Source organism: Oncorhynchus kisutch, unplaced genomic scaffold (genome assembly GCF_002021735.2).
Source record: "Oncorhynchus kisutch isolate 150728-3 unplaced genomic scaffold, Okis_V2 Okis01b-Okis20b_hom, whole genome shotgun sequence".
Classification (NCBI taxonomy): domain Eukaryota; kingdom Metazoa; phylum Chordata; class Actinopteri; order Salmoniformes; family Salmonidae; genus Oncorhynchus; species Oncorhynchus kisutch.
In genome coordinates, this window is record NW_022261978.1 from 7,669,831 (window position 1) to 7,695,604 (window position 25,774).

At 38.2% G+C, this 25,774-nt stretch overlaps 1 protein-coding gene across 1 annotated transcript; it reads left to right on the forward strand.

The window, feature by feature from the left end:
* The first annotated feature begins 101 nt into the window (after window positions 1-101).
* On the forward strand, window positions 102-25,392 carry LOC116358829 (myosin heavy chain, fast skeletal muscle-like). The gene is made up of 36 exons (XM_031811070.1): window positions 102-130; window positions 7,333-7,447; window positions 7,570-7,662; window positions 7,840-7,900; window positions 8,041-8,139; window positions 8,419-8,522; window positions 8,927-9,065; window positions 9,344-9,462; window positions 9,631-9,780; window positions 9,875-10,045; window positions 10,262-10,565; window positions 10,864-10,928; window positions 11,022-11,109; window positions 11,226-11,343; window positions 11,493-11,616; window positions 13,534-13,670; window positions 14,200-14,455; window positions 14,641-14,883; window positions 15,207-15,383; window positions 15,479-15,624; window positions 16,084-16,174; window positions 16,537-16,926; window positions 17,048-17,174; window positions 18,392-18,510; window positions 19,622-19,818; window positions 20,109-20,292; window positions 20,418-20,583; window positions 20,987-21,111; window positions 21,279-21,587; window positions 21,804-22,007; window positions 22,158-22,283; window positions 22,421-22,591; window positions 24,361-24,465; window positions 24,561-24,656; window positions 24,775-24,906; window positions 25,260-25,392. The coding sequence occupies exons 1-36, from the start codon at window positions 102-104 to the stop codon at window positions 25,278-25,280; spliced, it is 5,301 nt and encodes a 1,766-aa protein (XP_031666930.1). The 3' UTR covers window positions 25,281-25,392.
* The last annotated feature ends 382 nt before the right edge of the window (window positions 25,393-25,774 follow it).

The following is a 25,774-nucleotide window of genomic DNA, read 5'->3' on the forward strand; positions in this document are numbered from 1 at the left end:
GACAGTATGGGATCAAATGGAGCTTCAAGAACCGTGCAGAAGATGTGGTTTTGACGGAGGGTCCTAGAGCTGCATGTATTTCTGACAGACAGTTGTGGATCATGGCCATAGTGGAGGTCACTGCCAGCGAGTAATAATTTGGACTACAAAGAGTTTATCCGTGTAATGCATTAGATTAATATTACATTTATCCCTCCATTGACTTCACACTGCATGCTGAAAGGTGAAGACCTCATACATATACTGTAGACCACAGAGAGATCTGATACAGGCCAGCTACATGTTGTTTTAAATAAAACCATCATATAGCATCATCCTTCATTTACACTAAGACTACATACATGTTGTTTTAAATAAAACCATCATATAGCATCATCCTTCATTTACACTAAGACTACATACATGTTGTTTTAAAAAACCCATCATATAGCATCATCCTTCATTTACACTAAGACTACATACATGTTGTTTTAAATAAACCCATCATATAGCATCATCCTTCATTTACACTAAGACTACATACATGTTGTTTTAAATAAACCCATCATATAGCATCATCCTTCATTTACACTAAGACTACATATGTTGTTTTAAATAAACCCATCATATAGCATCATCCTTCATTTACACTAAGACTACATACATGTTGTTTTAAATAAACCCATCATATAGCATCATCCTTAATTTACACTAAGACTACATACATGTTGTTTTAAATAAACCCATCATATAGCATCATCCTTCATTTACACTAAGACTACATACATGTTGTTTTAAATAAAACCATCATATAGCATCATCCTTCATTTACACTAAGACTACATACATGTTGTTTTAAATAAACCCATCATATAGCATCATCCTTCATTTACACTAAGACTACATACATGTTGTTTTAAATAAAACCATCATATAGCATCATCCTTCATTTACACTAAGACTACATACATGTTGTTTTAAATAAAACCATCATATAGCATCATCCTTCATTTACACTAAGACTACATACATGTTGTTTTAAATAAAACCATCATATAGCATCATCCTTCATTTACACTAAGACTACACACATGTTGTTTTAAATAAACCCATCATATAGCATCATCCTTCATTTACACTAAGACTACATACATGTTGTTTTAAATAAACCCATCATATAGCATCGTCCTTCATTTACACTAAGACTACATACATGTTGTTTTAAATAAAACCATCATATAGCATCATCCTTCATTTACACTAAGACTACATACATGTTGTTTTAAATAAACCCATCATATAGCATCATCCTTCATTTACACTAAGACTACATACATGTTGTTTTAAATAAACCCATCATATAGCATCATCCTTCATTTACACTAAGACTACATACATGTTGTTTTAAATAAACCCATCAAATAGCATCATCCTTCATTTACACTAAGACTACATACATGTTGTTTTAAATAAACCCATCATATAGCATCGTCCTTCATTTACACTAAGACTACATACATGTTGTTTTAAATAAACCATCATATAGCATCATCCTTCATTTACACTAAGAGTACATACATGTTGTTTTAAATAAAACCATCATATAGCATCATCCTTCATTTACACTAAGACTACATACATGTTGTTTTAAATAACCCATCATATAGCATCATCCTTCATTTACACTAAGACTACATACATGTTGTTTTAAATAAACCATCATATAGCATCATCCTTCATTTACACTAAGACTACATACATGTTGTTTTAAATAAAACCATCATATAGCATCATCCTTCATTTACACTAAGACTACATACATGTTGTTTAAATAAAACCATCATATAGCATCATCCTTCATTTACACTAAGACTACACACATGTTGTTTTAAATAAACCCATCATATAGCATCATCCTTCATTTACACTAAGACTACATACATGTTGTTTTAAATAAACCCATCATATAGCATCGTCCTTCATTTACACTAAGACTACATACATGTTGTTTTAAATAAAACCATCATATAGCATCATCCTTCATTTACACTAAGACTACATACATGTTGTTTAAATAAACCCATCATATAGCATCATCCTTCATTTACACTAAGACTACATACATGTTGTTTTAAATAAACCCATCATATAGCATCGTCCTTCATTTACACTAAGACTACATACATGTTGTTTTAAATAAACCCATCATATAGCATCATCCTTCATTTACACTAAGACTACATACATGTTGTTTTAAATAAAACCATCATATAGCATCATCCTTCATTTACACTAAGACTACATACATGTTGTTTTAAATAAACCATCATATAGCATCATCCTTCATTTACACTAAGACTACATACATGTTGTTTTAAATAAACCCATCATATAGCATCATCCTTCATTTACACTAAGACTATACATGTTGTTTTAAATAAACCATCATATAGCATCATCCTTCATTTACACTAAGACTACATACATGTTGTTTTAAATAAACCATCATATAGCATCATCCTTCATTTACACTAAGAGTACATACATGTTGTTTTAAATAAACCCATCATATAGCATCATCCTTCATTTACACTAAGACTACATACATGTTGTTTTAAATAAACCCATCATATAGCATCATCCTTCATTTACACTAAGACTACATACATGTTGTTTTAAATAAACCATCATATAGCATCATCCTTCATTTACACTAAGACTACATACATGTTGTTTTAAATAAACCCATCATATAGCATCATCCTTCATTTACACTAAGACTACATACATGTTGTTTTAAATAAACCCATCATATAGCATCATCCTTCATTTACACTAAGACTACATACATGTTGTTTTAAATAAAACCATCATATAGCATCATCCTTCATTTACACTAAGACTACATACATGTTGTTTTAAATAAAACCATCATATAGCATCATCCTTCATTTACACTAAGACTACATACATGTTGTTTTAAATAAAACCATCATATAGCATCATCCTTCATTTACACTAAGACTACACACATGTTGTTTTAAATAAACCCATCATATAGCATCATCCTTCATTTACACTAAGACTACATACATGTTGTTTTAAATAAACCCATCATATAGCATCGTCCTTCATTTACACTAAGACTACATACATGTTGTTTTAAATAAACCATCATATAGCATCATCCTTCATTTACACTAAGACTACATACATGTTGTTTTAAATAAACCCATCATATAGCATCATCCTTCATTTACACTAAGACTACATACATGTTGTTTTAAATAAACCCATCATATAGCATCGTCCTTCATTTACACTAAGACTACATACATGTTGTTTTAAATAAACCCATCATATAGCATCATCCTTCATTTACACTAAGACTACATACATGTTGTTTTAAATAAACCATCATATAGCATCATCCTTCATTTACACTAAGACTACATACATGTTGTTTTAAATAAAACCATCATATAGCATCATCCTTCATTTACACTAAGACTACATACATGTTGTTTTAAATAACCCATCATATAGCATCATCCTTCATTTACACTAAGACTACATACATGTTGTTTTAAATAAACCCATCATATAGCATCATCCTTCATTTACACTAAGACTACATACATGTTGTTTTAAATAAACCCATCATATAGCATCATCCTTCATTTACACTAAGAGTACATACATGTTGTTTTAAATAAACCATCATATAGCATCATCCTTCATTTACACTAAGACTACATACATGTTGTTTTAAATAAACCCATCATATAGCATCATCCTTCATTTACACTAAGACTACATACATGTTGTTTTAAATAAACCCATCATATAGCATCATCCTTCATTTACACTAAGACTACATACATGTTGTTTTAAATAAAACCATCATATAGCATCATCCTTCATTTACACTAAGACTACATACATGTTGTTTTAAATAAACCCATCATATAGCATCATCCTTCATTTACACTAAGACTACATACATGTTGTTTTAAATAAACCATCATATAGCATCATCCTTCATTTACACTAAGACTACATACATGTTGTTTTAAATAAACCATCATATAGCATCATCCTTCATTTACACTAAGACTACATACATGTTGTTTTAAATAAAACCATCATATAGCATCATCCTTCATTTACACTAAGACTACATACATGTTGTTTTAAATAAACCCATCATATAGCATCATCCTTCATTTACACTAAGACTACATACATGTTGTTTTAAATAAACCCATCATATAGCATCGTCCTTCATTTACACTAAGACTACATACATGTTGTTTTAAATAAACCATCATATAGCATCATCCTTCATTTACACTAAGACTACATACATGTTGTTTTAAATAACCATCATATAGCATCATCCTTCATTTACACTAAGACTACATACATGTTGTTTTTAAATAAACCCATCATATAGCATCATCCTTCATTTACACTAAGACTACATACATGTTGTTTTAAATAAACCCATCATATAGCATCATCCTTCATTTACACTAAGACTACATACATGTTGTTTTAAATAAACCCATCATATAGCATCATCCTTCATTTACACTAAGACTACATACATGTTGTTTTAAATAAACCCATCATATAGCATCATCCTTCATTTACACTAAGAGTACATACATGTTGTTTTAAATAAACCCATCATATAGCATCATCCTTCATTTACACTAAGACTACATACATGTTGTTTTAAATAAACCCATCATATAGCATCATCCTTCATTTACACTAAGACTACATACATGTTGTTTTAAATAAACCATCATATAGCATCATCCTTCATTTACACTAAGACTACATACATGTTGTTTTAAATAAAACCATCATATAGCATCATCCTTCATTTACACTAAGACTACATACATGTTGTTTTAAATAAAACCATCATATAGCATCATCCTTCATTTACACTAAGACTACATACATGTTGTTTTAAATAAACCCATCATATAGCATCATCCTTCATTTACACTAAGACTACATACATGTTGTTTTAAATAAACCATCATATAGCATCATCCTTCATTTACACTAAGACTACATACATGTTGTTTTAAATAAAACCATCATATAGCATCATCCTTCATTTACACTAAGACTACATACATGTTGTTTTAAATAAAACCATCATATAGCATCATCCTTCATTTACACTAAGACTACATACATGTTGTTTTAAATAAACCCATCATATAGCATCGTCCTTCATTTACACTAAGACTACATACATGTTGTTTAAATAAACCATCATATAGCATCATCCTTCATTTACACTAAGACTACATACATGTTGTTTTAAATAAACCCATCATATAGCATCATCCTTCATTTACACTAAGACTACATACATGTTGTTTTAAATAAACCCATCATATAGCATCGTCCTTCATTTACACTAAGACTACATACATGTTGTTTTAAATAAACCCATCATATAGCATCATCCTTCATTTACACTAAGAGTAAATACATGTTGTTTTAAATAAACCCATCATATAGCATCATCCTTCATTTACACTAAGAGTACATACATGTTGCTTTAAATAAACCCATCATATAGCATAATCCTTCATTTACACTAAGAGTACATACATGTTGTTTTAAATAAAACCATCATATAGCATCATCCTTCATTTACACTAAGACTACATACATGTTGTTTTAAATAAACCCATCATATAGCATCATCCTTCATTTACACTAAGAGTACATACATGTTGTTTTAAATAAGCCCATCATATTGCATCATCCTTCATTTACACTAAGACTACATACATGTTGTTTTAAATAAACCCATCATATAGCATCATCCTTCATTTACACTAAGACTACATACATGTTGTTTTAAATAAAACCATCATATAGCATCATCCTTCATTTACACTAAGACTACATACATGTTGTTTTAAATAAACCCATCATATAGCATCATCCTTCATTTACACTAAGACTACATACATGTTGTTTTAAATAAACCATCATATAGCATCATCCTTCATTTACACTAAGACTACATACATGTTGTTTTAAATAAACCCATCATATAGCATCATCCTTCATTTACACTAAGACTACATACATGTTGTTTTAAATAAACCATCATATAGCATCATCCTTCATTTACACTAAGACTACATACATGTTGTTTTAAATAAACCCATCATATAGCATCATCCTTCATTTACACTAAGACTACATACATGTTGTTTTAAATAAAACCATCATATAGCATCATCCTTCATTTACACTAAGACTACATACATGTTGTTTTAAATAAACCCATCATATAGCATCATCCTTCATTTACACTAAGACTACATACATGTTGTTTTAAATAAAACCATCATATAGCATCATCCTTCATTTACACTAAGACTACATACATGTTGTTTTAAATAAACCCATCATATAGCATCATCCTTCATTTACACTAAGACTACATACATGTTGTTTTAAATAAACCCATCATATAGCATCATCCTTCATTTACACTAAGACTACATACATGTTGTTTTAAATAAAACCATCATATAGCATCATCATTCCTTTACACTTTTGTTTTAATAATTAATAGCATCCCTATACACTAAGACTACATACATGTTGTTTTAAATAAACCCATCATATAGCATCATCCTTCATTTACACTAAGACTACATACATGTTGTTTTAAATAACCCATCATATAGCATCATCCTTCATTTACACTAAGACTACATACATGTTGTTTTAAATAAACCCATCATATAGCATCATCCTTCATTTACACTAAGAGTACATACATGTTGTTTTAAATAAACCCATCATATAGCATCATCCTTCATTTACACTAAGACTACATACATGTTTTTTAAATAAACCCATCATATAGCATCATCCTTCATTTACACTAAGACTACATACATGTTGTTTTAAATAAACCATCATATAGCATCATCCTTCATTTACACTAAGACTACATACATGTTGTTTTAAATAAACCCATCATAGCATCATCCTTCATTTACACTAAGACTACATACATGTTGTTTTAAATAAACCCATCATATAGCATCATCCTTCATTTACATTAAGACTACATACATGTTGTTTTAAATAAACCCATCATATAGCATCATCCTTCATTTACACTAAGACTACATACATGTTGTTTTAAATAAACCCATCATATAGCATCGTCCTTCATTTACACTAAGAGTACATACATGTAACAGTGTATTTTTCTATGCTATTTCTTAGTGAAAGCCAATCTGACACTCAAACATGTAACTAAAACCCCTCTTTCTCTGTCATATAAACCAGCGGAGAATCCGGTGCAGGAAAGACTGTCAACACCAAGCGTGTCATCCAGTACTTTGCCACCATTGCAGTGTCTGGTGGAGAGAAGAAGAAGGAAGTAGACCCAAGCAAAATGCAGGTAGGTTGTTCTTATGCATGCCTTTTAATTTCAGTTTGGTTGAATCATGTTTCAAGAAAAGTGATCAATTGAGAAAAATGTGCTTTACCAGTTTCTGAGCAAGTTGTGTTTGTCTCAATCAGGGTTCTCTTGAGGATCAGATCATTGCAGCTAACCCTCTGCTGGAGGCTTACGGTAATGCCAAGACAGTGAGGAACGACAACTCGTCTCGCTTTGTAAGTAGTATGAAGGGCACACTGTGGAAGTTACCTTATATTCGAAAGATGTATTTCAGTAGTTCCCTATTGTCATTTCAATAGATGTGCAACAAACTGTAATGTTTAAAGGGGTCTATCAAAGTAAAATGTTGATTAATTTGTTGGCCTATTTCTAAAACCCATGTTCTACTAAAGGGTAAATTCATCAGGATTCACTTCCAAGGTGGTAAACTGGCTAAAGCTGATATTGAGACCTGTGAGTTGGTTTTGATTATTTCTCAATGCCTTCCTAAATCCACACAGATCTTTTTTTGAAGATCATATAGACAAATATAATCTAATATGATATTATATTATAATATACTCTCTCTCTTTCTCTCTCTCTTCCTCTCTCAGACCTGCTGGAGAAGTCCAGAGTGTCCTTCCAGCTGCCCGATGAGAGAGGCTACCACATTTTCTTCCAGATGATGACAGGCCACAAACCTGACATAGTTGGTACGACAAAGTAGAGTTTCAGGAGAAATTATTCCCACCCCATCTGTGGAACTTCAAAAAATATAATACTATTACAATGATTACATCCAAGGTAACAAGGCATCTAGACATGGGTCAGGTCTCTGGGAAATATCTATCAAGTAATACACTGTGATGCACTAGTAATACTACATGTATCATTGAGTCCATCTATTGAGTAAAAGAGGGAGAGATACTGTAAAGGTAGGAGAGCAGAATTCTAAGAGATTTAACTGACAAGCTGTTCTCCTTTGTCCACAGAAATGTCGCTCATCACTACCAACCCCTACGACTTCCCCATGTGCAGTCAGGGACAGATCGCTGTGGCCAGCATTAATGACAAGGAAGAGTTGGATGCCACAGATGTGAGTCAAACAAAGGGTTAACCAAAGTCTACATATAGAATGGCTAGGACCACCATACACACTGAATGCTCTGTGCAATTACAACTTGGTGGCAGCTGGGAATATTAATGTATTTTTAGTTTGATTCTAAATGCCTTGTGTTAGTTAAGCATGTGCCTCAAGGAACTCTTCATGCCTTCACACTTCTCCTTGAGGCACATACATGTAAGACATCCACAAGAGAGCGCCACTATGTGCCCTGTGGAACTGTGTAAAACAAATGTTGTGCTGCCATCTACTAATGTGTTTGCCAAGAGTCAAATCTATCCATCCCATTTGTTCTGCAGTGAGCAGCACAGAACTGTAGTGTAACTGAGCAAACTACCGTTCAGTTCATCACTGTTGTACTTCCTCTTTAATGTCAGGATGCCATTACAATCCTGGGCTTCACTAATGATGAGAAGCTTGGCATCTACAAGCTGACAGGAGCTGTATTGCACCATGGAAACTTGAAATTCAAGCAGAAGCAGCGTGAGGAGCAGGCCGAGCCAGACGGCACAGAGGGTGAGTCCCACTCATAGATATACAATATGTAAAGCATTAGTCCCATTCCCAGTCCCCAACATAGAAATAGAACACAGGACAGACAGTGCCACATGAAAGTCAGGCAGGAGATCATTTTTGGAGAACAGGTACAACCTCCTCAAATGACTTGAAGTTATGGATGTGGGTGAATCAAAACCTAACCCACAAAGAAGGTATCCAAACTAATTTGCCAGTTTAACGTCAGAAAAAAAGCGTTCTTGTGTGACCGAATCTGTTGTTGTTGGTTGTCTCTCCAGTGGCTGATAAAATTGGCTACCTGCTGGGCCTGAACTCAGCTGAGATGTTGAAGGCTCTGTGCTACCCCAGAGTGAAGGTTGGCAATGAGTATGTGACCAAGGGACAGACTGTGCCTCAGGTAAGACTGCAAAACACAGTATCTACCAATTTCTGAGCACCGTAATATTTTTGGGGATGAGTGCATTGCTTTTTAAAAATTGTGATGCTGTTTATCCCAAGGTCTTATCACCTTATCACCAGACATGGTCAATAGCTAATGTATTCATTTGAGGTATTATCATTGCAGGTTAATAACTCAGTCAGTGCTCTGGGCAAGTCCATCTATGAGAGGATGTTCTTGTGGATGGTCATCCGTATCAATGAGATGTTGGACACCAAGAATCCAAGGCAGTTCTATATCGGTGTTCTTGACATTGCCGGGTTTGAGATCTTTGATGTGAGTATGAGACCAGAACAAGACAATTAGTTCTGATTGAGATGGATTACAAACTTGTATGATGAAATGATCCCTTTTAAAACTCCATCAACAGTACAACAGCATGGAGCAGCTGTGCATCAACTTCACCAATGAGAAACTGCAACAGTTTTTCAACCACACCATGTTCGTCCTGGAGCAAGAGGAGTACAAGAAGGAGGGAATCGTCTGGGCCTTCATTGACTTCGGCATGGACTTGGCTGCCTGCATTGAGCTTATTGAGAAGGTAAGATGTCTGTGAGGTTTATAATGGGCCTCAACAGCAAAGCTCAAATGGAACGCTGTGTGAGATATTATCAGCATCTGACTGTTGAGATCTCAATATGTTTCCTATTATGTTCCTCTAAATGAATATAATCCTGTAATAGAATGTTTACTAAAGGAATTAATGTGATCCTAAATGGAAATATCACTAATTTGATATACATCTCTTTTCGTAAAGCCATTGGGCATCTTCTCCATCCTTGAAGAGGAGTGCATGTTCCCCAAGTCTTCAGACACCACCTTCAAGGACAAGCTGTACGCCCAGCATCTTGGCAAAACAAATGCGTTTGAGAAGCCCAAGCCTGCCAAAGGCAAGGCAGAGGCCCACTTCTCCCTGGTGCACTACGCCGGTACTGTGGACTACAACATCACTGGGTGGCTGGAGAAGAACAAGGACCCCCTGAACGACTCAGTTTGTCAACTGTACGGGAAGTCAGGAGTCAAACTTCTGGCTGCCCTGTATCCACCTGCCCCTCCTGAGGGTAAGACTAGCACTAGTTACAATTTCCTTTAAAGTCTGAATATATCACAATTTCTCAGGGTTTATTACTGGGTTAATTTAATCATACAATGGGTGTTATTCTACACAATCTGATTGGCAGCATTTGCCTCTAGATACGTGTGAAGTTAACCAGAGATTCTCTGGATTATAATTAGTGTGTTTGCTGAAGACAAGACCACTCTAGATTTCTTACATATTCTTATTATTATTCTATTTATTCCACCCGCTCTAGGAAATGTACTTTTCTAGTTATCTTTAACTTTTCCCCATTTTAACAGATAAAGCCAAGAAAGGAGGCAAGAAGAAGGGTGGTTCCATGCAGACTGTGTCCTCCCAGTTCAGGGTGAGCTTTTGAAATGTGCATATTTAGTCCTTCAAAAGTTGCATTGATTATCATAAATGATGTCTGAGAAAATGGTTTGTAACCCTCTTACAGGAGAACTTACAAAAGCTGATGACCAATTTGAGGAGCACTCATCCTCACTTTGTGCGCTGCCTGATCCCCAACGAGTCAAAAACTCCAGGTACAAGAAATATTGAGTTAAATATGTCATCTTATCAGTACAGTATCAGTAACCTTAACAATCCCAATCTTTAATCTGTTTATGAGTATTAAAAGAGACTTGTTTTGTTTTACCAGGTCTGATGGAGAACTTCCTGGTTATCCACCAGCTCAGGTGTAATGGTGTACTGGAGGGTATCAGGATCTGCAGAAAGGGCTTCCCCAGCAGAATAATCTATGCTGATTTCAAGCAGAGGTACATACGCACTCAAACACAACTGCACACACACACCACATAACATATCTGCTCCAAGGATTTTCCCAACATCAGAATATTCTTACCTTTTATGTAATATAACCAACTTATTACAACTTGACATATTTTAAAAATGTCTTCTCATTCAGGTACAAAGTACTGAATGCCAGTGTCATCCCTGAGGGCCAGTTCATGGACAACAAGAAGGCTTCCGAGAAGCTGCTTGGGTCCATTGATGTGAATCACGAGGATTACAAGTTTGGACACACCAAGGTCAGTCAAAAACCCCCAGTAAAAGCTGACAACAAAACACAACTATTATGATAATTTAAAATCACTTCAGTTGGTATTCCCACTATTTTATTATTTCTTCTTCATTTAACTAAAATGGAAAAAGTGGAAAATCATTGTAGTTTTGTTTTCTTCTTCAAAGTCATTCATTACAAGTTTGGAAGAGAAACTAAAGTCATTATCATGCGCATGGTGTTATAGTGGTATGGCTGCAGTTATCTGTATCTGTGTACATTATTCATCTACAGTGCCTTCAGAAAGTATTCACACCCCTAAAAATCGTTATTTTTTTGTGAAAAATTGTGATTTAAAAATATTTAATTGTGATTTATTGTCGATGAGCAAAATATTTGAATGTCAAAGTGGAAGAAAAATTCTAACATTTGTAAAAACCAATTATGAAAAATAAAACACTAATACATCTTGGTTATTCAACCCTCTGAGCCAACACATGTTAGACTTCCTTTTGGCAGCGATTACAGCTGTGAGCCTTTCTGGGTAAGTCTCTAAGAGCTTTCCACACCTGGATTGTACAATATTTGAACATTACTCTTCAAACAATTCTTCAAGCTCTGTCAATATGGTTGTTGATCATTGCTAGACAGCCATTTTCAATTCTTGCCATATATTTTCATCCCGATTTAAGTCAAAACTGAACTTGGCAACTCAGAAACATTCTGTGTCATCTTGGTAACAACTCCAGTGTATATTTGGCCTTCTGCTTTGGGTTATTGTCCTGCTGAAAGGTGCATTTGTCTCCCAGTGTCTATTGTAAAGCAGACTGAACCAGGTTCTCCTTTAGGGTTTTTGCCTGTGCTTAGCTCTACTCCGTTTCTTTTTATCGTAAAAAAAACTGCCTCGTTTTTGTCAACAACAAGCATACCCACAACATGATGCAGCCACCACCATGTTTGAGGAGTGGTTCTTAGTGTTGTGTTGGATTTGCCATAATGTGTTGTATTCAGGACATAAAGTACATTTCTTTGCCACATTCTTTTGCAGTTTTACTTAAGCGCCTTATTGTAAACAGGATGCATGTTTTGGAATATTATTAATCTGTACAGGCTTCCATTTTTTCACTCGGTCATTTACATTAGTGTTGTGGAGTAACTACATGTTAATCCATCCTCAGTTTTCTCCTGTCACAGCCGTTAAATTCTGTTTTAATGTCACCATTGGCCTCATGGTGAAATCCCTGAGAGGTTTCCTTCCACTCTGGTAACTGAGTTAGGAAGCATGCCTGTATCTTAGTATTGACTGGGTGTATTGATACACCATCCAAAGTGTGATCAATAACTTCACCCTGCTCAAATGGTTACTCAATGTCTTTTTTTTACCCATCTACCAATAGGTGGTCTTTGTGGTTGAATCTGTGTTTGAAATTTACTGCTCGACTGAGGGACCTTACAGATAATTGTATGTGTGGGGTAGAGATGAGCAAGTCATTAAAAAATCATGTTAAACACTATTATTGCACACAGAGTGAGTCCATGTTAAGCACATTTTTACTCCTGAACTTCATTAGGCTTGCCATAACAAAGGGGTTGAGTACTTATTGACAGAAGACATTTCAGCTTTTCATTTCAAATTAATTAATTTGTAAAAATGTAACATATTTCCACTTTGACATTATGGGCTATTGTGTGAAGGCCAATAACACAACATCTCAATGTAATTCATTTTAAATTCAGGCTGGAAAAAGTTGAGGTCTGTGAATAATTTCTGAAGGCTCTGTACAACAGTACAATAACTAACAACTTAGAAACAACCTCTCCCATGGTTTGTTTGTAACCATTGCAGAGTTAATGTTGTTTAAATCAATCTAGTGGTGTTGTTCCCCTCTTTTGATTCAACCCTTTCTATCTGTGGTTCCATTGACCATGTTAACCTGTGTCTCAGGTGTTCTTCAAAGCCGGTCTGCTGGGTGTCCTGGAGGAGATGAGAGATGAGAAGCTGGCCTCTCTGGTCGGCATGGTCCAGGCTCTCAGCCGTGGATTCCTCATGAGGAGAGAGTTCACCAAGATGATGGAGAGGAGGTGAGGAATAGTAGACATCTTGGCAAAGCTTTCTGTCAACCACCTGTATCTAATGCATTATGATTACATACTGTATATGCTGTGAGTTGTTCAGAATGAGAAAGTACATCTTATAATGGTCTACTAAAGCTTTTGGGTAAATTAATTTAGTCCAGAAATGGATGTGGCAACTAAGGATTCTAGCTTTATAGCTGCAGTTTGGGATTTGGCTGTTCAATTGTCATTTACATTTGTGATATTAACCCATTCATTTTTTGAAAAATATCAAATTCTTGTTGAGCTTAACATGCATGACCTGTCAGTCCTTGCATCTAGAGAGCTGTCTGTGAGTTTAAGATGGGTTACATTTCCCTACACCGATTCCTCAGCTGTTAACAAAAGGGGGCAGAGGATTTGTTGTTCTTTTACTCCGACTTCAATTTCATGTTGAATTCACGTTAGTTGACAACTCAACCAGATGTAAATCAAAATAAAATGTTGAACTGAAGTGTGGGACGTCACTCACCACTATGTCCTTTCTGTTGAACAGAGATTCCATCTTCGCCATCCAGTACAACATCCGCTCATTCATGAATGTGAAAACCTGGCCATGGATGAAGTTGTACTTCAAGATCAAGCCCCTGCTGCAGAGCGCTGAGACTGAGAAGGAGCTGGCCAACATGAAGGAGAACTATGAGAAGATGAAGACAGATCTGGCCAAGGCTCTGTCCACAAAGAAGCAAATGGAGGAGAAGTTGGTGGCCCTGACGCAGGAGAAGAACGACCTGGCGCTCCAAGTAACATCTGTGAGTGAGCAACGACCTACATGAAGGCACATTTAAACACACATTTACATACACACACAGGCACACTGTTATTGCCCATGTTATTTATATATTTCATGATTTGGTCTGACATATTTGACTAAATGAAGTCTATATTTTCATACACAAAAGTAGCCCGCTGATTTTTTCTCCTGTTCTGAAACCAGGAAGGAGAGAGTCTGAACGATGCTGAGGAAAGGTGTGAGGGGCTCATCAAGAGCAAGATCCAGCAGGAGGCCAAAATCAAAGAGACGACCGAGAGGCTGGAGGATGAGGAGGAGATCAATGCTGAGTTGACTGCCAAGAAGAGGAAGCTGGAGGATGAGTGCTCTGAGCTGAAGAAGGACATTGATGACCTGGAGCTCACCCTGGCCAAAGTGGAGAAGGAGAAGCACGCCACTGAAAACAAGGTCTTGGGTCTTACAGTCTAACCAAACAATAATCAACTCAAAACATAGTTAACAGAAATGGAATTCAAGTTGTATTGTGGGTGCAGGAAAAATCAAGACACAATAGTAGAATTCTCCCAACATTCATTGTATGTTCTGCTACCCCTCATTTATGACTTCCATTCAGTACACTGGCATGGTGAACACTGGCATCTAGTGTTGAATCTATAGTACAGTAATTGTTGATGCAGTTCTAATCTAAACGAACTGAATGCAATATATAAGAATATATATACATAACTCCCCTTTATGGTTAAGTATAATTATGTTGTGGCCATTTAAAGGTTAAAAACCTGACAGAGGAGATGGCGTCTATGGATGAGAGTGTTGCCAAGCTCACCAAGGAGAAGAAAGCCCTCCAAGAGGCCCACCAGCAGACACTGGATGACCTGCAGGCAGAGGAGGACAAAGTCAACACTCTGACCAAGGCCAAGACCAAGCTGGAACAGCAAGTGGACGACGTGAGTGGAGTTTGACATTTTGGCCATGATAGTATGTAAGATGATATTATCTTCAGTTGTTTAGATTTTAACAATATATGTGTTTTATCTTCTAGCTTGAGGGTTCTCTGGAGCAAGAGAAGAAGCTCCGTATGGACCTTGAGAGAGCCAAGAGAAAGCTGGAGGGAGATCTGAAACTGGCCCAGGAGTCCATAATGGACCTGGAGAATGACAAGCAGCAAGCTGATGAGAAAATCAAGAAGTAAACACAAACCTACGACTACAGTATTACCTGCTATAATGGTTGTTTTTGGCAAATTCTTGTAATTGTGAATCAGCATATACATGTGATTCTTAAAGAGATACTTCAGGATTTTGTAAGCCCTTTATCTACTTCCCCAGAGCCATATGAACTTGTGAATACCATTTTTACATCTCTGCATGCAGTTTAAAGTTGATAACAGTTAGCGCAATGACTGGAATTATATGGTAACTGCTAGCATGCTAGTAATCGTTGGCTAGCAAAACTACTTCTAACTTCCTTCATACTGGATGCAGAGACATACAACTGGTATCCACAAGTTCATCTGACTCTGAGGAAGTAGATACATTGCCAAAATGCTGAAGTATTCCTTTAAAAGCAATATGAATGGTATAATGCTCTCCCTTTACACTATCGAACCACAACTAACTCTGCAATCGGCGAATTTGTGTTTCTCAGGAAGGACTTTGAGACCACTCAGCTCCTCAGCAAGATTGAGGATGAGCAGTCTCTGGGAGCTCAGCTGCAGAAGAAGATCAAGGAACTCCAGGTACAGTAGAGGATTTAGGGGTCTAAGCTCCAGACTCACCCAGGTACAAAGCTCAAGAACAGAAAAGCACAAACTTGAAAAACATTATTCTGGTAGCACACATTTTTCCCGGTGGATTCTGATGGATGAATAGGTTGGAAGATGGTGCTTCTTGCTGTTGTAAAGACGTTGTAAAGACGTTGTAAAGACGTTGCATCAAAATGGTAGTTTGGTTCCTAAATTGGACACTATCTACTGAATATATTAACTGTCTTTGTATTAACACATTAATGCAAAATATACATACTATTATTACTTTGTGAGGTTCAATTGTTTCAACTGTATTGTAGTGTTCATCCCCCTGCTCCTGTCCCCTGTTCTAGGCCCGTATTGAGGAGCTGGAGGAGGAAATTGAGGCTGAGCGTGCTGCCAGGGCTAAGGTTGAGAAGCAGAGGGCTGATCTCTCCAGGGAACTTGAGGAGATCAGCGAGAGGCTGGAGGAGGCCGGAGGCGCCACTGCTGCTCAGATTGAGATGAACAAGAAGCGTGAGGCTGAGTTCCAGAAGCTGCGTCGTGATCTTGAAGAGTCCACCCTGCAGCATGAGGCCACAGCCGCCGCTCTGCGCAAAAAGCAGGCCGACAGTGTGGCTGAGCTCGGGGAGCAGATCGACAACCTGCAGCGCGTCAAGCAGAAGCTGGAGAAGGAGAAGAGCGAGTACAAGATGGAGATTGATGACCTCTCTAGCAACATGGAGGCCGTCGCCAAGGCTAAGGTGAGTAGTGATGTTTTGATCAAGCAGTGTTGAGGAGGGTCAACTACATCACCATTCAAGTGAACTGAAGTTGACAGGAGTCACATATATAAAGTAATGATGGAACATGTTTCACTAACAGGGCAATCTGGAGAAGATGTGCCGTACTCTTGAGGACCAGCTGAGTGAGCTCAAGACTAAGAATGATGAGAATGTTCGCCAGGTCAACGACATCAGCGGACAGAGGGCCAGACTCCTGACAGAAAATGGTACCATCAGCAATGAACAACAAGCCAATGCTTTACTTCACTAAACCACAATAACATGTGTTGGGGATTTATGTCCATAGTCCACATTAGTGCCGGTCGGTTAAGATGAAGGAGGACAATAATTTTTTTTAGGAACTTGGCCTTACTTCTATTACAGCATATTGGATGACTCTTTCATATTCGATTCATCCAGCTCAATGTAACATCGATAGATTTAGAGTACTACATGATGCTCAAATGTTCCATATACCCATCATGAGGTTGCTTCAACCTAGCCTATGAATGACAGTTTACAACGTATGTGCACAGGTCGAGAGAAGAATTTGAGTAATCGAGATGAGAGACTGTGATACATTCAATACTGCCTTGCACACTCTTGCCTGCATCTAGCTAATCTAGGTTGTAATGAAAAGTTGCAAACGAGAGTTTCTATTGGACAAATTCAGGTATGTTATCCTAATTTTGGTTTATTTGGTTCCGTTTAAGAAAGGTTTTCAACAGAATGTGCGGAATGAATACTACCCTGATCCCACGCAGACACAGTTCACTTTCATAGAAGCCACATACAAACAGCATGATCATTTTGCTCGTTGTATAATTCCTTCTCGTATCTACGTGCTCTCCTCGTCTCCTCCTTTCCCTTCTGGACTTCAGTTCAAAACACATCAGCTGTCTGTGATCAGATGAAAAAAATCTCTTAATTCTCTAGTCCTTTGATTGAGTGGACAACATGTTAGTTCATGCTGCAAGAGCTATGATAGGTTGCAGTTCGTAGTCATTATTACTGTGTAAGTCTATGGAAGGGGGTGAGAACCATGAGCCTCCTTGGTTTTTTATTGAAGTCAATGTCACCCGAGGAGGATGGAAACTAGCTGTTGAATGGAAACATGTCTACACCATGGTGCTACGCTACAGATTCCTGTTGAGGCTACTGTAGACCTTCATTGCATAACATTGTGTTTTAATCAATGATTTGGTGGTGTGAATATATTTGGTATAGTTTTATCTAACTTTTTTAATGTTTCACTATTTTTAGTTGTATTAATTTCATTGAGGATTATGGTCCTCCCCTTCCTCTTCTGAGGAACCTCCAATGGTCCACATAGTTTCTACTGTACAATTCACCACCAAACAACATTCCCCATGATACCTCAAAATACATTTTCAATCCAAGAGAACAGAGACCCTATTAACAAGATGTCCCTCTGTCCCTGCAGGTGAGTTTGGCCGCCAGCTGGAGGAGAAGGAAGCCCTGGTGTCTCAGCTGACCAGAGGAAAACAGGCCTTCACCCAGCAGGTGGAGGAGCTGAAGAGGGCGATTGAGGAGGAGGTCAAGGTAAGGGACCTAAGATGGACTCCACCGACCCCAGAGTTTAGTGCAGGGATCATCAACTAGATTCAGCCATGTGCTGATTTTTTTTTTCTTGTGGGGATGGTCAGGACATAATTACAAATCCTTTGTAGACTTCCAATTGAATGCAAGAAGCACAGACAGATATAATATTTGACTAAAACATAATATTTTCAAACCTTGTTTACATTTGTATGCGATCACGTACAGGGACATAATACACCCCCCACCCCCACCCCCCAAAAAAATCTGATGGGTCACAAAGTATGTGATGGTGGCTGCGGGTCCAGTCAGGTTAGGCCCCTATCCTGAAGTTGGATATTTTTGCATTTTTCAAACACCTGAAACAGCTTTTCCTGCAATCTATAGTCATAATCTTTATACTTAATTCATTGTAAAAAAAAAAAAAAAACAGTTTCAGCTGTCTGTGTCTTCCTGACTGGTGGTTCTTTTTTTTAAAGAAACTAAATATGCTTCTCTTCATCTCTGCTAAAATCTGGGTAAAAGATTGAAAGGAATTTGAGTCTTATTCAGTACATTTTGCTTGCTTTTCTTAAGTCTACAAGCCTTTCTAGCAGGCATGCAAACTAAGATAGTTAGACAAGCTAGCCACTCTACCTCGATTGATAGCCTGAAATGGCTTCTTGGTAGCTAGTTATGAGGTTGGGATTTTGGGAACCTACGGTATCTGGGCTGACTAAAGCCAACTTCAGAAAATTGTAAGGTAACTAGTAGTATTACAGAGAAACAGCAGGACAAATCTGAGGGGGCACGTGCCCCCCTGTGCCCCCTATGGGCATGACGCCTCTGATCACATAGATCTGTCTGTTGTGCATGGGAATACTTCGGATTGGATTTCCCAAAGTAAATCACTTGGAGCTGATTTGTTGGTGTTTTTACAGTCTTTTACGGTCCCCCTGCCAAAAATTATATTTTTTATTCAGAAAATGTGAGGGGCCAAATAAAATCGCGGCCTTCCAGCTCGAGAACCCTGGTTTAAAGACATATCTTGATATACATGGTGACTACACCACCACCAGAGACTTCTACTATAATTTGTTTGACTCCAATCTTTCTATGTCTTTCTCTCTCACAGGCTAAAAATGCACTTGCCCACGGTGTCCAGTCTGCCCGCCATGACTGTGACCTCCTGAGGGAGCAGTTTGAGGAGGAGCAGGAGGCCAAGGCAGAGCTGCAACGCGGCATGTCCAAGGCCAACAGTGAGGTGGCTCAGTGGAGGACTAAGTATGAAACTGATGCCATCCAGCGGACAGAGGAGCTGGAGGAGGCCAAGTGAGTCCCACAGATCAGCAAAACTAAAATATAGGGTATTGATGGTGATGGTGGATTGGATTGATGGTGATGGTGGATTGGATTGATGGTGATGGTGGATTGGATTGATGGTGATGGTGGATTGGATTGATGGTGAGGGTGGATTGGATTGATGGTGATGGTGGATTGGATTGATGGTGATGGTGGATTGGATTGATGGTGATGGTGGATTGGGCTCTCAGGAAATGTTACATCAACATGTATTATAACATTTGTTTCAGCCCCTAAAACCTCCCTCTGTTGTCCAATAGGAAGAAGCTGGCCCAGCGTCTGCAGGAGGCGGAGGAGACCATTGAGGCGACCAACTCCAAATGCGCCTCCCTGGAGAAGACCAAGCAGAGGCTGCAGGGAGAGGTGGAGGACCTCATGATTGATGTTGAGAGAGCCAACGCATTGGCCGCCAACCTTGACAAGAAGCAGAGGAACTTTGACAAGGTGAAAACAAAGAAACCTCACCCAAGGGTGATATTTTCTGTCTGCTATATGATTACTTGGAGCATATTTCTGATTCAAACCTCTTTATCAATGACTTCTCATGAAAATCCCATGGATTCTCCTAGGTTCTGGCAGAGTGGAAGCAGAAGTACGAGGAGGGCCAGGCTGAGCTGGAAGGAGCTCAGAAGGAGGCTCGCTCTATGAGCACTGAACTCTTCAAGATGAAGAACTCCTACGAGGAGGCTCTGGATCATCTGGAGACTCTGAAGAGAGAAAACAAGAACCTGCAGCGTGAGCATTTGACAGCAGTTCTATTTGGTTCATGTTTGACTAGTGTTTTGAAAATGGAGAGAACTGTAAGCATCAAATGTACAGATCAAAATATATATTTATTTTACTTGTGATCACTATTCCTTTGAACAACGAAAGGATGTGGAGGGCAAATTGATTTGCAAGACCATATGAATTGCTGTTAATTAATTAACTGTTATTATGATTCAATGTCAACTTCAGTACATTGGCAATATCCACATAAATTCTCCCAAGTCTAAACTGCTCCTGTGTGTGTGTGTGTGTGTGTGTGTGTGTGTGTGTGTGTGTGTGTGTGTGTGTGTGTGTGTGTGTGTGTGTGTGTGTGTGTGTGTGTGTGTGTGTGTGTGTGTGTGTGTGTGTGTGTGTGTGTGTGTGTGTGCAGAGGAGATCTCTGAACTGACTGAGCAGATTGGAGAGACTGGCAAGAGCATCCATGAGCTGGAGAAGGCCAAGAAGACCGTGGAGACAGAGAAGTCTGAGATCCAGACCGCTCTGGAGGAGGCTGAGGTACAAACTACAGCTGTTAGATGGGGAAAGCAGTGTTAAGCTAGCCAACGCCAGCTACAGGATAATGCTCCCTGTAATGGTGTTTAGCGTAGTCATATATATATATATATAATTCCTACATCCAAATGTATTGAGCACATTTCGCCTGACTGCTTCTGTTTGTCCAGGGAACACTGGAGCACGAGGAATCCAAGATTCTGCATGTGCAGCTGGAGCTGAACCAGATCAAGGGTGAGGTGGACAGGAAGATCGCTGAGAAGGACGAGGAGATGGAGCAGATCAAGAGGAACAGCCAGAGGGTGGTTGACTCCATGCAGAGCACCCTGGACTCTGAGATCAGGAGCAGGAATGATGCCCTGAGGGTGAAGAAGAAGATGGAGGGAGACCTGAATGAGATGGAGATCCAGCTGAGCCACTCCAACAGGCAGGCCTCTGAGGCCCAGAAACAGCTGAGGAACATCCAGGGACAGTTCAAGGTAAAGGGACATCAGGCTCAAAAATCTGAACAAGGAGTGGGATTTTTTTGTGAATCTGTAGAAAATAAAAGAACAGTGGATTTGAATAGATTGAACTATATACTGTAGAAAGGAGGGAAATATTGAGTAAATTCTTACCAATGAACATTCCTACCACCCATCCTACCACCCCTAATTCCACAAGTCCTAATGAACCTATGTCATTGTGAACCCCAGGATGCCCAATTGCACCTTGATGACGCCGTCCGCGCTGCAGAGGACATGAAGGAGCAGGTAGCCATGGTGGAGCGCAGAAACGGTCTGATGGTGGCTGAAATCGAGGAGCTGAGAGTTGCTCTGGAGCAGACAGAGAGAGGCCGCAAAGTGGCTGAGACTGAGCTGGTAGATGCCAGCGAGCGTGTTGGACTGCTGCACTCCCAGGTATGGATTAAAGATATTTCTAATAAAACTCAACCAAGTATACCGTTTACACACACCTGGGATTCGACAGTCTTTGCTTGAAGATTTTCAGAATTTCAGCCTTTTAAGTTCTCTTGAGAGTCAAACAAATCGTCTTGTTTCCTCCTTCAGAACACCAGCCTTCTGAACACCAAGAAGAAGCTGGAGACTGACCTGGTTCAAGTGCAGGGAGAGGTGGACGACATCATCCAGGAAGCAAGGAATGCAGAGGAGAAGGCCAAGAAGGCCATCACTGACGTGAGTCTTTGAATTACTTCAACTTGACTTGTCCTCAAGAGAAATGGTAGCTGTGCTGGTTAACCACAATAAAGATGTAAGAGGGATGTTATGATTTGTGCCAATTGGTGCATAAATGAAACAAACTACTATTCCAGGCGGCCATGATGTCTGAGGAGCTGAAGAAGGAGCAGGACACCAGTTCTCACCTGGAGAGGATGAAGAAGAACCTGGAGGTCACAGTCAAGGACCTGCAGCACCGCCTGGATGAGGCTGAGAATCTGGCCATGAAGGGAGGCAAGAAGCAGCTCCAGAAACTGGAGTCCAGGGTGAGATACCTGCAGGGTGGATTAAAAGACTGATTGCTGGACATGCATTTGATCCTATAAAGTCATATCCACCAGATAGGTGCAAATTAGGGTTAAGTGCCATGGACATCAACACAATTTTCACATTGAAGACTCAGATATTTCAACCAGCAACATTTAACCGCTAGGATACCTGCCACCCTAAACCACCTCGATCAAGGGTTCCTAAACTTTTTGACGCGGGACCCCTTTTGTGATAGAAAATTAATTAGTGACCCCCTCATAATATCAGAATACAATTCCTACTTTAGAGTGCAGTAAAAATAGCATCCAGGTAGTTTTACCACAGTGTTTCTAAACCCAGAGGTGCAACATTGCAAGACTTCTGGGAATGCTTGCGATTCAGACCAGACCAGGGTTTGAGATGTCTATGGGAGAAGTGAAAAATTAATCGTTGGTTGTTAATTTTCTTGAAATCTAAAGGCAAGACCTAGACTCGAGTAAATGTATTAAGATACGATACTGTAGTGCATCTTTAAGTAGCTGAAACTGTCATTATTACAACCTAGTGAAAGGAACAAACTAACACATTTTAATTTTCATCAAAAACAACTTTCTACCGAAGGAGTGCTTTTGACTGCATGAACATGTGCAGTTCAGCACAACTGTTAGACCCAATGTTTCTGTGCATGAGCGTAGCTAGCTATGGTCGCAATGGGATTGTCTACAAGTCCTCATCTTTTGGATTTGCTACGATTTCTGCAGTGCATGGCCGGACTAATCATGTCTCGCCCCCTGGGAAAATACATTTTAAAGTCACCTTCTGGCATCAGAAACAACATTTTGCAGTTTTAAAACAAATGTTCAGCTAGTCTACACATTTTTCCTTTGGACAGAAATAATAGTTTGTAATTTTAAGAGCTAATTTCTTGAAATTCTACACATTCTGCCATGTGGCGGAGAGAAAATGTAGCAGTTTTAAAAGCTTAAATCAGGATGTATTTACATTCAAAATCAACATTTTGGGGAATATGTTACACTTATTTAGTGGAGTTGAGAAGAATTGTAGTCAAGACCTTAAAATAAAGATATACAAATGTATTAATCTAGTTGCTTCGTTCAAGATTGTACAAAAGTCCTGGCAGACTTCTTCTAAACTGCCATTTCATTCATAATAATAATAATAAAAATTCTAAATAAATATCAACACACGATATAATATACTGTACATGAATCCAATTAATCTTATTGTAATCATTTGTTAGGCTTCATCTAGTTACATTGTTGAATTTATCTCTCTCCAGATCGCTAGCTTCTCATTCACTCTGCTGCAAAAGGGCTGTTGCTAGGGAAGCTAGCGTTGCTATGTGGGGCTACCAGCTAGAAGGCTAAATTAGCTTGTTGGCTAGCGGACTTTCAAAAGTTCATAAAAACTTGAAAAAACAACATAAAATCGTAACAAACATATGTACATACTCTGGAAACATTACTTTAATATGGTGCTTTCCCACTTACTTTCCAAATGAATTTATGTCAGTGCTTCTGTCTCGCTTTTGACTATCAATATTCATAACATTTGAAATGTAAATTCCACTTTGGGAACCACTGACAAAGAAAATGAAAAGTTGTTATAATTATAGACCACTTCAATAAAAATTGTAAATAGTACATAGGAACAGACAACAATTGTGCCTCCTTGACTGGGTAGAAGACTCTACCTGTTTTACACGATTTGTTACATCTGATTTTACCACCTCAAACAAATGCCTACATTTATCTTTTTCACAAAGGTGCGTGAGCTTGAGACTGAGGTGGAGGTTGAGCAGAGAAGAGGTGTAGACGCAGTCAAGGGAGTCCGCAAGTATGAGCGCAGAGTCAAGGAGCTCACTTACCAGGTAAGAGAAAGTGTATTCTTCACACACTTGACACCAACACAGAGAGGTTTGTGTGTATAATTATGGGGCATTGATCATTTGATCTTCTCCCACAGACTGAGGAGGATAAGAAGAACGTTGGCAGACTTCAGGACCTGGTAGATAAGCTGCAGATGAAAGTGAAGTCCTACAAGAGGCATTCTGAGGAAGCGGTGAGTCACAGACTTAGTCAAATACTCTGAATGCATACATTTGAAAATATATTCATCTTCAGAAAAAGGTATATAATGAATGCTGATGTTCTGCTCTCCCTCTCCTTTCCTCACCCAGGAGGAAGCAGCAAACCAGCACATGTCTAAGTTCAGGAAGGTTCAGCATGAGCTGGAGGAGGCTGAGGAGCGTGCTGACATTGCTGAGACTCAGGTCAACAAGCTCAGAGCCAAGACCCGTGACTCTGGAAAGGTACAGAACTGCTTCTAAACCTGTACCTGACTCATGTTCAGATATGACCACATCAACACCACCTATGATTCAGTCTTCTCAGAGGTCAATACAGAACTTTTACACTCAACTGTATTGAAGATCTCTAAGAAGAACATTTCAGGAAGGGCTAAACAATCTAATGAGAGTAATTCAGTTGGTACTTCAACATCAAATATCCAAACTGAGTACTGAGCACTAAAGACTTGATCCATTATATTCTATCCATATATTTATCATGTTCATTGTTATTACTGATCCATTATATTCTATCCATAGATTTATCATGTTCATTATTATTACTGATCCATTATATTATTTGTTTCTTCTTACAGGGAAAAGAAGTTGCTGAATAAACAAGACCAAAGTATTGAAGATCAAAGTCTTACCATTTTCCTGTGATGCATAAAATATGATTTTCATGGTGAAATGTTGAGCATTGATTAAAAACATGTGGATCTACATACACTTCCTTTGTGACTGTGGACTTATTACTCAACAAACAGCTTTTTAATACCATTAAATATTGTACTTTAATTAAAGGAGCAATCTGGGATTCCAAAAACAACAAAGTGGTACCACAACAAAGCAGTCACTTTTTTTGGTAAACAGCTGAGGGATGAGGCTGGAGAAATGCAGGTTTGGGTAGGTTATTTTCTAAATGTAATCCATTACAATTACTAGTTACCTGTCCAAACAATGTAATCAGTAATGTAACTTTTGGATTACCCAAACTCAGTAATGTAATTACATTTCATTACTTTTAGATGACTTTCCCCTGAAGAGCCATTAGAAGAAGACAATAATGTATGTTAACATTTGAACAACATCTATTGCAGGATAAATCAAT

What these genes read in the sequence shown, in the direction of transcription:
- LOC116358829 (XM_031811070.1), top strand. Translation starts at nt 102, where the DNA reads ATGGCCATAGTGGAGGTCACTGCCAGCGA. An exon ending in AAGAGTTGGATGCCACAGAT is followed by an intron (nt 8,523 to 8,926) that starts GTGAGTCAAACA and finishes CTTTAATGTCAG; the next exon opens with GATGCCATTACAATCCTGGG. An exon ending in AGGCCGTCGCCAAGGCTAAG is followed by an intron (nt 16,927 to 17,047) that starts GTGAGTAGTGAT and finishes TTTCACTAACAG; the next exon opens with GGCAATCTGGAGAAGATGTG.